This window comes from Cetorhinus maximus, chromosome 4, assembly GCF_964194155.1.
Source record: "Cetorhinus maximus chromosome 4, sCetMax3.hap1.1, whole genome shotgun sequence".
NCBI lineage: Eukaryota > Metazoa > Chordata > Chondrichthyes > Lamniformes > Cetorhinidae > Cetorhinus > Cetorhinus maximus.
Genome location: NC_135882.1, coordinates 109695102 through 109711885, shown reverse-complemented (window position 1 = coordinate 109711885; position 16784 = coordinate 109695102). Strand labels below are relative to the sequence as shown.

The 16784-nt window shown below is 46.3% G+C and overlaps 1 protein-coding gene across 1 annotated transcript in view; it reads left to right on the top strand.

Moving 5' to 3' along the window:
* The window catches only part of colec12 (collectin sub-family member 12), a 245226-nt gene that overhangs the window by 225989 nt on the left and 2453 nt on the right, over positions 1-16784 (top strand). Inside the window, exons 9-10 of the mRNA XM_078540627.1 lie at positions 5493-5602; positions 11992-12134. Coding sequence (XP_078396753.1) covers positions 5493-5602; positions 11992-12134 — 253 coding nt within the window. The remainder of the gene's footprint in view (positions 1-5492; positions 5603-11991; positions 12135-16784) is intronic.

The following is a 16784-nucleotide window of genomic DNA, read 5'->3' as shown; positions in this document are numbered from 1 at the left end:
GGTTATACAAGAAACACGTGGGCCATAACTTCCAAGCTCCAGGGCATCATATTGGCGGGGTACCCCAAAGATGGGCTGGGGAATCCCCTTCAGGAGTTCACAAGTAAGGTTTGCAAGGCAATTGCCCGGAAGTGCAGGCTTCCCCTGCACTGACAACCATCCAAAAATGCGATTTAAATCGCAAACTTCAGACGGTTCTGACTCGGTTTACATCAATAGTTACCCAGGAAAAGTAAGAATTAAAACCTCTTCTAATTTCTGGATAATTATTGTACAGTCCCACACAGACCCCCCATGGGACTCTTCCCACACCCCCGACTACTGACCCCCATGGGATTCCCTAACCCTCAGGGGTCTCCCCCTGCATCCCTGACTTCCGCCTTCATGGGACTCCCCCCACCCCCAAGGGACTATAACCCCTGACAGGAAATCTCCAACCCATGGAAATCCCAGACCCCCACGGGGACTCTTACCCCCACCCCCCCAGCAGGCACGGCTCTCACTGCCACCCCTGAGGCCCGAACCGATCTGACACACCCACCTCCTGACGTCCAACCCCCACCCTCCCTGAGGTCTGACTGACACCCCCCTCCTTGAGGCCTGACCTGACCCGAGGCCCGAACCCCCCGACTTCTCCCATTAAGGTGGAACAGTCTCAAAGGGTTAAAAAATGGTAGGCAGGATGACTGATGGATTGCTACAGAATTAGGTAACAAATCGATGTTGGTATGTTTTACCACTCAGTGTAACAGAAATTCTTTTTTAATTTAATATAGGACTCTCTATCTTTTTAAGCTGCTGAGGAAAACAGGCATCTGTATTACCGAGCACTTCCTGTCCTTCTCCCACCAATTGTAAATTCACAAGCAGTCAGACAGGTCACCCAAAGATATTTAACTGGGGTGATTAAGGGAACTTCAGCTGCAATTGGTCAGCACATTGCGAAGTCCACCCACCAACATAACACTCACAGTCCTAGCTAGAGGAAAATCTGAGCTTGGGAATTAATAACTATTCACAAAAGAATAACCAGAAAATCAGCAATTCTGCAAATTGAGCATGTTGACTTCCGCTTTAGATTTTCTGGCCCTTCTTAACAACAAGAAAGATTCTGCAATACAGAAGCAGAACCTCACAAAACTGACCCAAAAGGTAGTAATGTCAACCCTGTTGCCATCTCATAATCATGAGACAAACTCTTAAAAATCAAGAAATTTGGCGTGAAAATCGTAAATGACTTTTCTCAAATATAAACCAATTTGGATTGACAGTTGGCTTATATCCTCATTAGTGGCTTATTTAGTCTTTAACAGGTCATAATTCTATCAAAATGTTACATTACTGCATCTGAAAATGCTTTACAAAAAACAATTACTTAGCCTCATACACAGAGCAGGAGGATTCCAGGCTGTACCCTGACAGAGTATCCACACACAACCACTTCCTGCGTGAGTCCTCAGTTAGTAAATGGGACTAGAAACCATAGCGGTTTTAATTTCAGAGGACTGTCCTGTGATAAGAGACTGATAAAATTGGGTCTATAGTCTCTGGAGTTTAGAAGAATAAGAAGTGATCTAATTGAAATATACAAGATTCTGAAGGGACTTCATGGCCTGAATCTTCTGGGTGGGCCCTGCTCGCCGACACCTAAAATGACGCGCGGTGACACCGGGCGTGCGTCCTGTCATCACCGCGAGTCATTCAGATCTTCAGTTCGGCAAGCATACGCCTGAGTTGGCTGCACGCCCGCCAAACTGTCAAAGGACTATTAAGGCCGTTAATAAGCTAATTAAGCTGGTTGTCTAGGCTGCCCGTCCAACCTTAAAGCTGGCAGGCAGACAAACAGCCCAGGCGGCCTTCGCATTTATCATGAAACCTCATCCATGAGCAGGATGAGGTTCCATGAAGTGTTTATAAATTGAATAAAAATTTTTATTAGAATTCATTGACATGTCCCAGCTCATGAGGGGACATGTCTGAATATTTTTTTTTTTCTTTATTTAAACTTTTCATAATCAAACTAACCTCCCTGAGGCAGCTCTGTGCCTCAGGGAGATTTCTGTGCTCTTTCGCGTGCTTAATTGGCCCCTCCCCACATAAAATGGTGGTGCACAGCCAATCATGGGCAGTGATCGGCTGCATGTCCGCCCATGCCCTCTCCCGCTTAGCCCCCCCTGACGGGGAGAAAATTCTCCCTCATGGCCTTAGACTTTGAGAGGTTGTTTACACTCACTGGGGAATCTAGAGCACAGGGGCACAGTCTTAGTATAGGGACTGAGGTGAGGAGAAATTTCTTCACACAAAGGTTGTGAATCTTTGGAATTCTCTTCCCCAGAGGGTTTTGCATGCTCCATCATTGAATGTATTTAAGCCGAGATAGATAGATTTTTGATCTCAGGGAATCACCGGATATGGGGAATGGGTCGGAAACTGGAGTTGAGGCAAAAGGTCAGCCATGATTGTATTGAATGGTGGAGTAGGCTCCATAGGCCATATGGTCTACTCCTGCTCCTATTTCTTAAGTACTTATGATTCTGGTATCCTTACCACAAACCTAACCCAGATCTGAAATTGCAGCACGGGTGCCAACTTGCATTTATATAGAGCCTTTAAATATAGTAGTATAGACAAGATGCTTCACAGGAACGATATTAGACAGAATTTGACACCAAGCCACATAAGGAGATAGCAGGTCAGGTGACCAAAGACTTGGTCAAAGGGGCGAGTTTTGACTAGTGCCTTAAAGGAGGAAAGAGGAGGTAGAGAGGCATCAATGTTTAGGTAGGGAATTCCAGAGCTTGGGGATGCGCAAAAGGCCAAATTAGAAGAATGCAGATATCTCCAAAGGTTGTGGAGCTGTATCAGAGCAGCTGATCACAGCAGCCCTACAGCCATTTAACACTCCAAGGAGCATGAATTGGTTGGAAACTGGACTTCCGCCCCTCACTTAGGCAGAAGTCCTGCCTCAGAAAGCTGCCAGCCAATCTAATTGGCCGGCAGCTCTGCAGTCCCAGCAGCTCCAGTGGCAGCAGTGGCCAGGACTGGGACTACAAGCAGTCCCCAGATTCTAAGACCCGGAGTCAGGACCAGGTAAGTGCAGGGGGTCTCACAGCGGGGAGAGGGTGTGAGACCCAGAGGTTGAGGAGAGGTGGTTGGGGTCTTGGTGGAAAGGCTGGGGAAGTGAGCACCCACAGGGGGCAGACATTGGGGGTTGTACGCAATGTGGAAAGGGGGCCCTTGAGTGAGGCACAGCCCCTTTCCCACCTGAGGCCTGAGCAGGGTGACCTTCTGCCCTTCCTCCCTGCCCCTGAACTCCTCCCGCCAGCCTTAAAATTGAGGCTGGGGAGGAAGCGGCTCTTAAGTGGCCAATAATTGGCAAGGGCCTTTCTTGGGGTGTGGGCAGGCAGGCCACTCTAGTGCTTACCCGCCCCATGTAAAATTGCAGACAGGTTGGGGGAAGGTAGGAGGACAGCCAGATGACTACATGGGAAGCTTAATGCCCCCCCCACCCCCAACCTGCAAACTCTCTGGCGGGGGACCATAACCTCTACTCTAGGTAACCTGGCCTGATACTAAAAATGGGTATAGAAAAAATATTCAATGTTCAGAGAAAGAAAAGGTGGAATGGATTAATAATCAGACAAAAAAAAAGCTAGCCTGCTTTCATAAAAGGACGAACATTTTTTGCAAACCGCAACTCTTTCGGGTTGAGGATGCTTTTTTAACTGATTCGCTTACTCCTTGGAGGCCTATATGAAGTGCTGGGGTTTTCAGCAGGTGCTTTTTTTTGCCCTGTCCTTAGCCTTCAATGTACCTTAATTTTTTTTAATGTTGCTGTTCAGCTCAAAGTGCAACAAAAGGGCTAGTGATGGGAAAAAAAAACATTAATTTGCATTAGTATGCTGACAGAAGACAGATCTTTTTTACAGCCAGTAAACAATATTTTTATATCAACAAAACCTAAGTGAAAGATAAGTGAAGTGCAGAGGGCTGGTGAGGTAGTTAAGTCTCTGGCTACTTTGCTTGGCCTTTTTTTCTGCTTTTTACCTTGCAGACACTCCCTCAGGTTAGATACATTCAGGTAAAGAATCACGAGCTCAGGTTTTCTCAATCCCATCTCCAAAAACTTGTTTTCGGCCAGTAATCCTGACTTTACCCCAAGTGGCCCGCATGTGGTAACCAGGCAACCACAGGAGCATAGGCACAATGAAAGCATATATCTGCAACACGCCAAACCACCCAGAGCATGCGTGGAGCAGAGCAACCATGGAGGGGGCTGGGCTTCAGAAATGCACAGGGTGTAGCAGGGTGCTTGCCAGGGATGCAACAATTTCTGGAGTGCAGGGCATTTTGGGTATGCAGGCCACCATTGATAATTTAAGTAGTTATAAAATCAGAAAACAGCCTTCGGTATCATAGCAAAAATCTTGACATTTCAGGGCCCCCTCATGAAATCACGAGCGTGGCCCAATTTTACTTCAAAGTCACGTCCCTTGCAACAAGCTCATGAAAGTTGACATGTCTCCAAAGGTGGCTTCAACCTTGGTCAAGGTCACCATTTGGTGGCGACTGACTGAGTCAACTTCTCGGTTTATAACATGGGGTACCATAATTTTTATCAGTGTTCTGGGATTCATATTTATTCATATTTCAGAGTTCTGACCTTTTTTGGCAAAATCCATTGGTTTATGATGACTAGATAACTCGTATTCTGTTTTTCTTATACATGATTATAAAATTTGAAATAAGTTAAGGAGTCACATTCCATAATATTCTCCATTTTCTTGTGGGAAACCATGGGTGCGATTTTCCGGTTCCGCCAGTGGTGGGCATCATCATGGGCAGGATGGGAAAATTTGGAGACCGGCCAAAATTGTCCTGTCCCAGCCCATAAATCAGTGGCCTTTCCAATAATTAATGCAAGGTTAGAATAAGTTATTTTCAGCTATTGCTTTTACAAGTACACGGCTACCTTTGTTGCTTCAACTTCATGTTCAAATTAATGAATGATAAATATTCCAACCAAAACCTTTTTCATTTTCTGCCTTTGCTGATGGATTCCATTCATCATGGATATGTTTCACATTTCCTTTTCCAATTATAAACCATTACTCAACCCACTGGCCTAATTGGTCCAATCATTCTGACCACAATGTTAGCGTATGACTGGCTTGCCGTGAAAGGAGGTACTTAATCCAAAAGCAGGTTGATAAACCCACAATTTTATGGGTCAGAATAGGATTTTTGCATGTCAACTTGTTTGTGTTTACAAGCGCAACTAACAATGTGACACATCACTCACCTGCACTCCTCCAAGGTAAAAACACGAGCAAATATTGGCTAACCAAAGCACAACTTTAATGTAATAAAATATTTCTGGCAGAGTCTTAAGAAATATTGTGCAAAATATTGAAAATGCTAAGTAATTGTTTGATGTTTTACATAACGTATATTTATTTACAGTGCTAATAAGTTGTGTATTGGCATTCCAGCAATGGGTGAGAAAGCAAATAAATGGAATAAATTACTTTTGGATTGGCCTGTCAGACACTGAGGAGCACAATGTATGGAAATGGGTGGATGGAACCATTGCAGAATACACGTACGTGCACATTCTACTATAACATTTAATAGTGCTAAAGGTTAAGTAAGAATTATCATGTAAGTCTAATTAACAATTTGTTCTAAAGTTAAATATGCTGTGGCTTATGACATTCATACTTTGTACCTCAATTCTGCTCAAGTGATAGTAAAAATAAATGAATGACTCAGCATGTTTATCCAGTGAGTAGCTGAGCCAAAAGTATAACTTTTATAAGATGCCTGCCACTGGCAGGATCTCACATGCAGCCAGTGCATATCAGAAAGTCATGGTGAGCACAATTTCCTATTAAGTGCTGAGTGCAGCAAGATCTCACTAGTAGCACAAGTCCTGCAAGATTTATTCTATAACAACAGGAAGGTTTGTTCTCTGATATTTGCTGATCTTTGCTAACTTGTAGTAGCAATGCTACAATTGGCTTCAGTGCCCCGAGTAGGATTATTTCTGCTGCTGATCTCTATCCATTGACCCCCACTGGAAATGAATGTTGCCAACTGAGGACAGGATTAGCTTTGGTCATGATGGGTGGAATGTTCTGCTCTTGCTGGTGGTAGGTTGGAGGCGCAGAGGGCATTTACTTAGGCGGGGTGGTGGCATACCTGAACCTTGCCTCTTTTCTGCCACCACCAGAATTAAGTTCTTGGCAGGAAGGCCCCCACACCAAGTTAGGCCCTGATGTAGAGCATATGTAGGGCTTAGGAGCATGAGTAGGCCATTCAAACCTTCGAGCCTGCTCTACCATTCAAAAAAATGATGGCTGAATCTTATAGTACTGTTCTTTCACCTATGGAAACGGGATAAAAATCCACCCTCAGGCAGATAGAAAACTCAATGGGTAAATGCCCTGTATTGTGTAGTATTAAGACATACAGAGAGGGAAGCTCCAGATTCAACCCTTCATCTGCAATGTTTAGTTTGTTTCAATCAGACTAGTGATGAGCAATGTTCCATCAAATGTTTTTGTCACACTGCCTGTTCCTTTCAATGCGTAATGCCTTTAAATTTTTGCACAACCACATTACTTTAAATGGGACAACTTGTGAGCATCCACACGACGTCTTAGAGGGAATGATGGTGATGAGGCATTGCAATTGACCTCAAGTATCCCTGGGACAGAGATCAGCTGCTTCATTTATCAAATAAGGATAAGATTGAGCAATGGTTTGTTGTCCCTTCATGGTTGGGTAACATGTTGACACTAGTGGGTCAGTTGTTTCTTGTCCTCATCCCTGCCTGAGTGCATCCAAAGTGCTCTCAGTGCGATATCTTCACTTGCTATAATTTGCCTGAGCGGACTGCATCATTTGCAACAGCCAAGAGCCTCGATTGGGTCTTCTGACTATGGTCCAAAGACCTGATACTGAAGCTGGTGGCCCTGCGTTTTCAAAGCCTGCCAGGATTCATTCCTTGTCTATTTTTGGATCTCATTTTCTGAGTGGGGCTGCGGCCGACTTTCTGTGGATACTGTGTCTCTGCAATCTGACCATCACCAGCTGAAACTCAGCAAAATGAGACATGTTGACATCACTCCCACCTCATTCTGCCAAATCAATTCACTTCACGTGATATCAAGAAACGGCTGAAGGCACTGGATACTGAAAAGGCTATGGGCCCTGACAATATTCCAGCAATAGTACTGAAGACTTGTGCTCCAAAACTTGCCAAGCCCCTAGCCAAGCTGTTCCAGTACAGCTACAACACTGGCAACTACCCGGCTATGTGGAAAATTGCCAGGTGTGTCCTGTACGCAAAAAGCAGGACAAATCCAACCCGGCCAATTACCGTCCCCTCAGCCTACTCTCGATCATCAGTAAAGTAACGGAAGGGGTCATTGACAGTGCTATCAAGGGCATTTGCTTAGCAATAACCTGCTCACAGACGCCCAGTTTGGCGTCAGTGCCACTCAGCTCCTGACCTCATTACAGCCTTGGATCAAACATGGACACAAGAGCTGAACTCCCGAGGTGAGGTGAGAGGGACTGCCCTTGAAATCAAGGCCACATTTGACTGAGTGTGGCACCAAGCAGCCCAGGCAAAACAGGATTCAATGGGAATCAGGGGGAAAACTCTCCACTGGTTGGAGTCATACTTAGCACAAAGGAAGATGGTTGTGGTTGTTGGAGTCAGTCATCTCAGCTCCAGGACGTCACTGCAGGAGTTCCTCAGGGTAGCGCCCTCAGCCCAACCATCTTCAGCTGCTTCAACAATGACCCTCCTTCCATCATAAGGTCAGAAGTGGAGATGTTCGCTGATGCATAATGTTCAGCACCATTTGCGACTCCTCAGACACTGGAGCAGTCCATGTCCAAGTGCAGCAAGACCTGGACAATATCCAGGCTTGGGCTGGCAAGTTCCAAGTAACATTCACGCCACACAAGTGCCAGGCAATGACCATCTCCAACAAGAGAGAATCTAACCATTGCCCCTTGACGTTCAGTGGCATTACCATCACTGAATCCCCCACTATCAACATCCTGGGGGTTACCATTGACCAGAAACTGAACTGGACTAACCATCTACATACTGGCGCTACAAGAGCAGGTCAGTGGCTAGGAATCCTGTGACGAGTAACTCACCTCCTGACTCCCCAAAGCCTGTCCACTATCTACAAGGCACAGGTCAGGAGTGTAATGGAATACTCCCCACTTGCCTGGATGAGTGCAGTTCCCACAACACTCAAGAAGCTTGACACCATCTAGGACAAAGCAGCCCGCTTGATTGGCACCGCATCCACAAACATTCACACCGTCAACCACCGACGCACAGTAGCAGCAGTGTGTACCATCTACAAGATGCACTGCAGGAATTCACCAAGGCTTCTTAGACAGCACCTTCCAAACCCACAACCACTACCATCTAGAAAGACAAGAGCAGCAGACAGATGGGAATACCACCAGCTGGAAGTTCCCCTCCAAGTCACTCACCATCCTGACTTGGAAATATATCGCTGTTCCTTCAGTGTTGCTAGGTCAAAATCCTGGAACTCTCTCCTTAACAGTACTGTGGGTGTTCCTACACCACATGAACTGCAGTGGTTCAAGAAGGCAGCTCACCACCACCTTCTCAAGGGTAACTAGGGATGGGCAATAAATGCTGGCCCAGCCAGCGAAGCCCACACCCTGTGAATGAATTTTTTAAAAATTAACAAATCATTTACATGAAAGCAAGGTGAAAACCTGACATCATTGGTCTCTACTCCTTTGTTTTGCGCCAGGGAAATAAGAAAACCCGGGCACAAAGCAAAAGAAATTAGGTCCCCTAGCTGTTTAGACCGACTGTTCTGTGAACAGTAATATACAGAAAGATTGCTAGTCCATTGCAACTATTCACCGCTATGAGTTCATGACTTTAAGAGAGAAGTGAAATTTGGGAGCAAAACATAAGCTTCACTCCCCATAACTTTATGAGGAAAATGCATAAAGAAAACTTGTAAAGGCATTGTGAATGAGAAAGCTGCTACTGTAGTAATTGTCTGTATCAAGCTTTCGAACTGAACATAATTGCTTCTTGTAAAGTGATTCATCGATTCAGACTTTCCACCCATATTTCCAATGATGGAATTGGGATTGTAAGTACCACTGGCCATGGCACTGAGATATTTTGCACATTCGGGTGACCTGTACAAGTTTGCGTTTTGCAAACAATTGAAGCTTATTTTTGAAAGGAGCATTGTACCATATTTAAAATTACTATAGGAGGAACTTTCAGAATAATAGTGAGCTAACCAACACAGGATGGATTGGCTGGGGGAGAGGGATGATTTAATTCCTAAAAAAAAGGGAAACCTGACCCCCAACCCATCACAGACACGTCCATTTCCAGTTTAACCATGACAGTTTGGGGGTTGGGCGACTAACCTACACTCAAGAGGTGGGTGTGGAATTATAATATTTAAATGAGGCTGCATGCCTCAGATTTTCGTAGCTATATTAATATAATGGCTGTGGGATGGGTTTCTCAGGACTGGCGACACCCAGCATCTGAAGGGAAATGAAAGCTGCTGAATCCAGCAGGTAACTGCTTTTCCAGCACTGCTCGTGGGCCAGGAGGAGCAGGAGTGCTCCCTTTGGCCCCATATGTTTACCTGTCCTGGTCTGCCACCCTCCCTGGAGAATGACCAATACCTGTAACCTGCTACCCAACTTTCTGTCAGCTGCAATCGATCATCCAAGCCGGTGATCGGATTTCTTTCCTCATCTGCAATCTCTCCATCCCTCCCTCCTCCTCTCCAATCCTTGACTGTGGTTTACTACCCAACAGCTAACCAGCCTCTCAATCTGGTTGGCTGCCAGGCAATAGAGAAAAAAATTCAAATGGGGTCGTGCCGTTAAGTTTGGCAGGACCTCCAAATTTTTGTGTTTCTGGGTTTCCTGGTTGCAAAAAATTCCCCTTATTCCCCACTTTCCTTCCTCCCCATAAGTGCCGGGATTGTTGTCTCCAGCTTGCAGGTGGCAACTGCATTGTCGCTTGGCACCCACAACTTCTGAAATTTCTGTGGATGTTTTTATGCAATCATGAACAGAGTTCTGGCCATTTACACCTGGGACTGAATTTTCCCCGTGGAGGTGGAAAACAGGAGTCTGAACAGTTTTCGGGTCCCGAACCCACTTTAGATGGGAAACTAATTGAAGTTAAAATTCTTGTGTGTGAGCCCCCTTAAGTGGCCTGGAGACAAGTTCCCATTCCAATTGGGCTGCATTTATTTGTGCCACAACACTAGGGGGAGCACTTCCTGCACTCGTGCAGATGCATTGTCAGTGCCTGGGACGTTGCAAAGCTTGATACAGACAGGCTATTACTAATAGCAGCTTTCTCATTCAAAACACCTTTACAAGTTTTCTTTATGCATTCTTCTCATAAAGGTATGGGGAATGAAACTTTTGCTTTGCAGGTTGCTGCCTGTTCTAAAATGGGTAAAGATAGTAAAGAGGATCCAACACTGTTCTGGTTCCTCCCCGTGTTTCTCACCCCCCATCCCACCCAAACCCCCTGCAGCCCCTCGCCACTTCCTTGCATCAACCTTCAGCCCTTTGTCGCTTCTCATCACATCAACTGCTCCCTCCTGTTCTCACCTTAGCCCCTCCGCTGCTGGCTCTCTTCCAGCACAGATGGTGAAGAGTGGAGGGAGAAGCAGAGAAAATGGTGAAGGGCCATGGGAGGGGGTGAGGAAGAGAAGCAGCGAAGGGAATAGGGGGAAGTGGGAGGGAGTGAGGGAAGCAAGCTTGCGGCAAAGGAAGCGGCAAAGGGCAGCAGTGCCATGGGGGGAGCAGGAGGGAAGCGGTGAGGGGCTGAAGTGTCATGGGGAAGCAGGGGGGGGAGCGGTGAGGCGCTGCCGTGTCATGGGGAAGCAGGGGGGAGTTGTGAGGGGCTGAGGTGCCATGGGGGTAGCGGGGGAAGCGGTGAGTGGCTGCAGAGCTATGTGGGGGGAGCAGGTGGGAGCGGTGAGGGGCTGCAGAGCCATGGTGGGGGAGCAGGGGGGAGCGGTGAGGGGCTGCAGTGTCATGGGGGGGAGCAGGGGGGGAGCGGTGAGAGGCTGCAAAGCTATGGGGGGGTAGCGGGGGGAGCGGTGAGGGGCTGCAGTGTCATGGGGGGGAGCAGGGGGGAGTGGTGAGGGGCTGCAGTGTCATGGGGGAAGCAGGGGGGAGTGGTGAGGGGCTGCAGTGTCATGGGGGAAGCAGGGGGGAGTGGTGAGGGGCTGCAGTGCCATAGGGGAAGCAGGGGGGAGCGGGGGGGAGCGGGGTGATGTGAGGAGAAGCGGCAAGAGGAAGGAGCGGGAGCCAGCAAGCAAGCACGAAGGAGTCGGTAGCGGTTAGGAGGGAGCAGTGGTTTCCGGATGCAGAATGGTGATGTAAGCCATTGGAGAAACCACTCATGCTCAGGTGGTTATAGTGGGAGCTAACTTCTAGATTTCCTGTTCCTGTTTGGTGGCAGCAGGAGTTGCAGTGACTGAATTAATGAAAGCAGGCAGGCCCTCAAAGCTGGAGAGCCAATCAGAGGCCACCCAGCTTCAGAGAAGAACCTGGCTGCAAAATGGCTGACACCAGGAACGGAGCTGGGAAGCCAGCACACTGACAGGCCTTGTAATTTTCGGTCCACCTCTGTCCCTGCTCCCAATATCGGCAGGGCCCAAAAACTGCAGTGCCTAGACTTCTACATTTAGGGCCTGATTTTACCTCTGTGTAAATGAATAGGTTTTGTGTGAGTTTAAAATTTCATTTCAAAGAAGTGCAGTTTAAGTCAACTGTCCCAAGCATTTCAGATTCATTTTTATTAAATCAACATCTCACCTAGACAGAAATTATAACTATATTAATTCCAGCTGACATATGTTGGAACCATTAACTTTCTGTTTGCCTTATGCGTTCATTTGTGTTGCTATTTTATTCCAGAAACTGGAGGCCTGGGCAGCCTGATAACTGGCAGCATGAAGGGGCATCAGAAGATTGTGCTGGACTTGCTGGGGGTGCATTGTGGAACGACTTCTTCTGCACAGACCTCAATGGCTTGATTTGTGAAAAGAATGTTGACAAAGGTGAATGTGAGGTTGGAATTTCTGTCTTAAAAGTTTTGGTTCTGTTGTGAAATGAAACAAACACTTCCCCAAGTCACAATGCTCTGCAGCTTATTCTCTAGATGGCAGTGTTTCACTTGGCGCCGCAGTGTGATAGGATGAAGGTTTGGTATTCATGCTATGCTGAAACAAAAGTATTGTCCTTATTTTAGTAACCTTTTAAGTTAGATTGGTCTTCAGTATTTCACCATTTCACTTTTCATTGCCCACTGCATTTTCTGGGCATCAGATGTGAAAAAGTTAGGGAGTGTTTTACAGCAGCTATGACGAGGTGACACAAGGGCAAAAGAAAAGGCCTGCCACCAGGCCTGTGGCTGAATGTAACAGCAGATGGTACTGGTGAAGAAGGCAGCGTTGGCATGTGTTTTTAACTCTTATTTTAAAGCTTTTTGGAGCCTTCCATAACAAATCAAGAAAGATTGAAAAAGCAAGGGGCCTTCAAATTTGTAGCCATGACCAACTTCCTGTTAACAGCGTGACCCCTCTGCCTAGGCTCTCGATTCGCCACAGAGCCCTCTTCGCATTGCTAATTGGCTGCCTTCAGGCTGGGCAGCCACTAAGTGGCCATCCAGTGCTTGATTTGGTTTCAATGTCTTTTGATGTTGTTGCTGAGCGTTAGTGAAGTTTCACTAATACCATTGACTTACCTAAGCTTGATGAGGCTTTGCTTCCCTTCGACCGACTTGAGGTAGTCAGTATGGTTTAACTTCAAACTTTTTATTAAGAACTATTTACAAAGACCTCAGGGTAAGCACATGATAATCAGGAGGCGGACTGTTATGCTCCCAGCTCTCTTGGAGCCTCTCAGTCATTTGACTATTGATGTCATAGTTAAATCATTTATATCATCATGGTCTCATTAACATATTCATTAACCTATTACTCTACACCTCCTCCCACGTATAATCTCAAACTGCTATATTCTAATGTAAAACTATTTACATTACATTTTCCAACGTCTATAAACCAGCTGTACTGTTACAGATTCTATCCTACGTCTACTCTTTCCCCCACTCCAAGTCACTGTCATAAATGGCTTCAATCTGCAACAGTGTTCTCGGTTCTCTTGGAGGACAGTGTGGACATATGTGGCACTTGTCTTTTTCCTGGAAGACAAAACCAACAGCTGGTAAATGGACTGTGATCTCTGCAGTGACTGAACTGTAAGGGTTGTGAAACCTTTTCAATGAGAGACTGATGCAAGAGAGACATGGACATTCGCATTCTCTTGAACAGGAAGAGGACAAACTAACATTCTCTCTGGAATCTTCTGCTCCCTCTTTGCACACTGGGAAAAGGCCTGAAAAGATGAAGCATTTGCAATTTCGACAAAGAATTTCACAGCTGTATCATTCACTGCTGCGTGGATGCTGAAAAAAGTATTCAATATCTGAGATTTGAAATTGAAGACAAGAAGAATGACGAAAATCTTCTCTTCTGCAGCAAACACTGCAGACATGAAGAAAATGTGACTTCCCTACTGCACTGAGGGTACCACGTGCACTTTCTGTAGATAGTGGTGATATTGCCATGCTTGCTTAAGCATATGGCTGCACTGCTGTAGGCAATGGGATAATGGTATCAACAGAAGTAGGTAAGGCTACATCATCTTCAAAAATGGAATGAATCTCCAGAACTGAGTCTAGATGAAATTCCTGCATAGGACTCTTCAGCTGTAGAAGCTCTGTAACTTTGGCCTCTGATTCTGCACTGAAGGACAACTTAAGTGTGAGGGTGACTTGCCAATGAGATTGAAGTGTGGTCTTCAGCTTACTTTCACACAAACTAATAGGCTCTACATTTTCTCCAGCAGTTTGATCCAACTCGGAATCAAGCTTTTCGTTCTCCCTGGACAGTTCACTGTGGTCAGCCAGTGATATATAATGCGTCCCATTGGTAGGTTCAGTGGGACGAATGTACGAATTCAGCTCTTCTGCAGCAAACACAGATGACTGCTCAAAAAAGACAACAGAGGCTTCATATACTTTGGCAATGGGGCCCAAAAGTGTAGCAATCTCTAGGCCTCATCTTCCAACCGATCTGCCATTGCAGCAACAACCACCTTGTCATGCATGACCTTTGTCAGGGAACAGCCAACCTAGGTCTAGAAGCTCCTCTAGCGATGGTCACTGTCCTCTTCAGTGCCTTCTATTTCCATGCCTTTTTGACCATCTGTGGAAATAATTGAGAGATCTGCAGTCTCCTCCTGGGGTCCAGTGAATGTTGCTTCTATAATAAAGAATGACTGTGCAATGACTGAACTTCACATGTTGCTGCTGAATCAAAATCTGACAGTTCTTCAACCAGCTTTGGAAATTCCTCCTTGAATGGTACCTTGCCGTCTGAACTGAGACCTTATCGAGCTTCTGAATGACCAAGGGTGGGATTTTCCGGCCCCACCCTCCACTGCGATCGTCCGGTCCTGCCGACAGTCAGCGGGCTTTTGGCTGTGCCGCCACATCGCCTGCGGCAGGTCCTGCCACAGCGGGGCTAGAAAATCCCAGCCCAAGTCTTAGATACGCTGACCTGTTGAGCAGGGAAATTGGCTGATCCTGTAAAATGTAAAGCGTTTCATTCATTTCTTTTTCTTCATGGAAAAGAGTGGTGTTAAACTGACCCTTCACTAGGAAGTTTGTGCCTTCAGGCCTGTGTAGCTTTAATTCAGAAGGTTGGATTTTTCCTCCTTTAGCCAATTCTGAAGCCAGTCCAGTCTGTCCAATAAGATAAAGACTCTTCTTCCGGTATTGAGTTTAAATTTCATTCTGTAGTTTTGAGCTTCCAATTCCACAGATCAGAACTGTTTATCAGCTTCTTTGATCTCTCCCACGAAACCATCTGGCTGGAAAAGTATATCACCTATTTCTTGGATTTCAAACTGTTTGGGAATACATTCTAGTTTTCTTCCCCTGAAGGTTGTTCTTGATTTACAAAATTGTTTAAAATGACCAGTCCTGCCACAGAGAAAGCACTCAGCTCCCCCTGCTGGGCAGTCTTCATGGCAGTGCTGTCTATTCGCGCTATACCTGGAGCACCTGGCTGCTGATGGAAGAATTTGCCCTGCCCCCTAATTGGTTTTGGCTGGCTTTTTGGTGGGTAGAGCCCCTGACCTTGGGCCTACGTACTGGACCGGCCCCTCGTAAGCCTTAACATCACCACAAATCGCACCCTGGTTTTGGAGCCTCAACTCAACCTGCCTAGTGATCCATTCGGCCTTCTCTAGGGTCAGATCCTCTTTAGTTGTGAAAAGTCGGACAACGCATCATCGATGACCCAACTACAATCCAGTATCTAATCAACTCGTGTTTTAAAGCTCCATAACTGTAAGTACTTGCTAACTAATATAGGTCATTAAGGAAGGAATTGATGGAATCCTCTGGCCTTTGTGTTCTTAGATTAAATTTTGCTCTGTCTATAACAAACCTCTTTTTGGGGCTGGTTTATTTCTCAAAGGCCCCCATCACCTCTTTGTATGATGCCACAGTTTCCTCAATGCCTTGCTGCACGAGAACATCATCAACTATGGTTCCACAGCATATAAAAGTGTATGGACCTGCTGTTTCTGAGGGTTCCCCTGCAACCCCGAAGCCATTCGGTACCTTTCAAACTGTCTCTTCAAGAGATCCCATCTTTGTCTCTACTGTGGACCTTCAATGTGTTGGAAAGGCTGTGGAAGGGGTAGTGGCTGCTCAGTTGCTAGAACATTGTGTATCTTTCACTGTCCCCTCACCGCGATACTTTTCTTCCTCCATCACTCGTGGGTCACTATCTGTGGCCACAGTTTTGCATTTTCCGTCGCTGGACATTGGGAACATCATTTTAATACAACTGCATATCATTACAAGCCCTGTTCGCTGGAAGTATCCCCACATGCTGGATCATCCAGATACGTCGGCACGATTGTACGCTGACGCGTTTCACAACTGAACATAAGCGACATGCACCTGGCAAGCTGCACTTCACTCAGTACTTCGAGGTTTGTTTGCCTGCCTTGCTTCGGGCAGCACTCACAGTCATCATCGCCAGGCTTCGCAGACTGCACCATATCACTTTTAGGGGGCTCACATGCAGGTCTCTACCTACCAGACCAGTTGTAAGGTGGGGGTGACTTTTCAATGGCTGCAGGGCTAGGGCTTGCTTGGGGGAGGGGGAGACATGGCCTCAGACAAGGGATGAGGCTGCAGAGCTAGAGCATTACTGGGGAACACATGTTGATCTGTGTAAGTGGCCTCAAGAGGGTGAGGGCTGAGAACGGTGTGACGGGAGAATCAGAGGCCGCCCGCCAGCGAAAGGGCATGTTTCCTGGGAATGCATGATTAATGAGGCAGAATTGGGACGATACGGTGCTAAAACTCGTCATTGCGGCCAGCTACCGCAATTTGTGCAAACCTGGGACGATCCTGCCCATTGTAACTGAGCGTTAGTGAGGTTTCAGTAATACCATGCTTTCTTAGCATATCCAACCTTGTTAAGGCTTTGCTTCCCTTCGACATACTTGCAGCAGTTGGTATGGTTTGACCTTCCTTTAAGAACTATTTACAAAGTCCTCAGAGTAAGCATGTGGTAATCAGGAGACAGACTGTTCTGCTCCCAGCTCTCTTGGAGCCTCTCGGT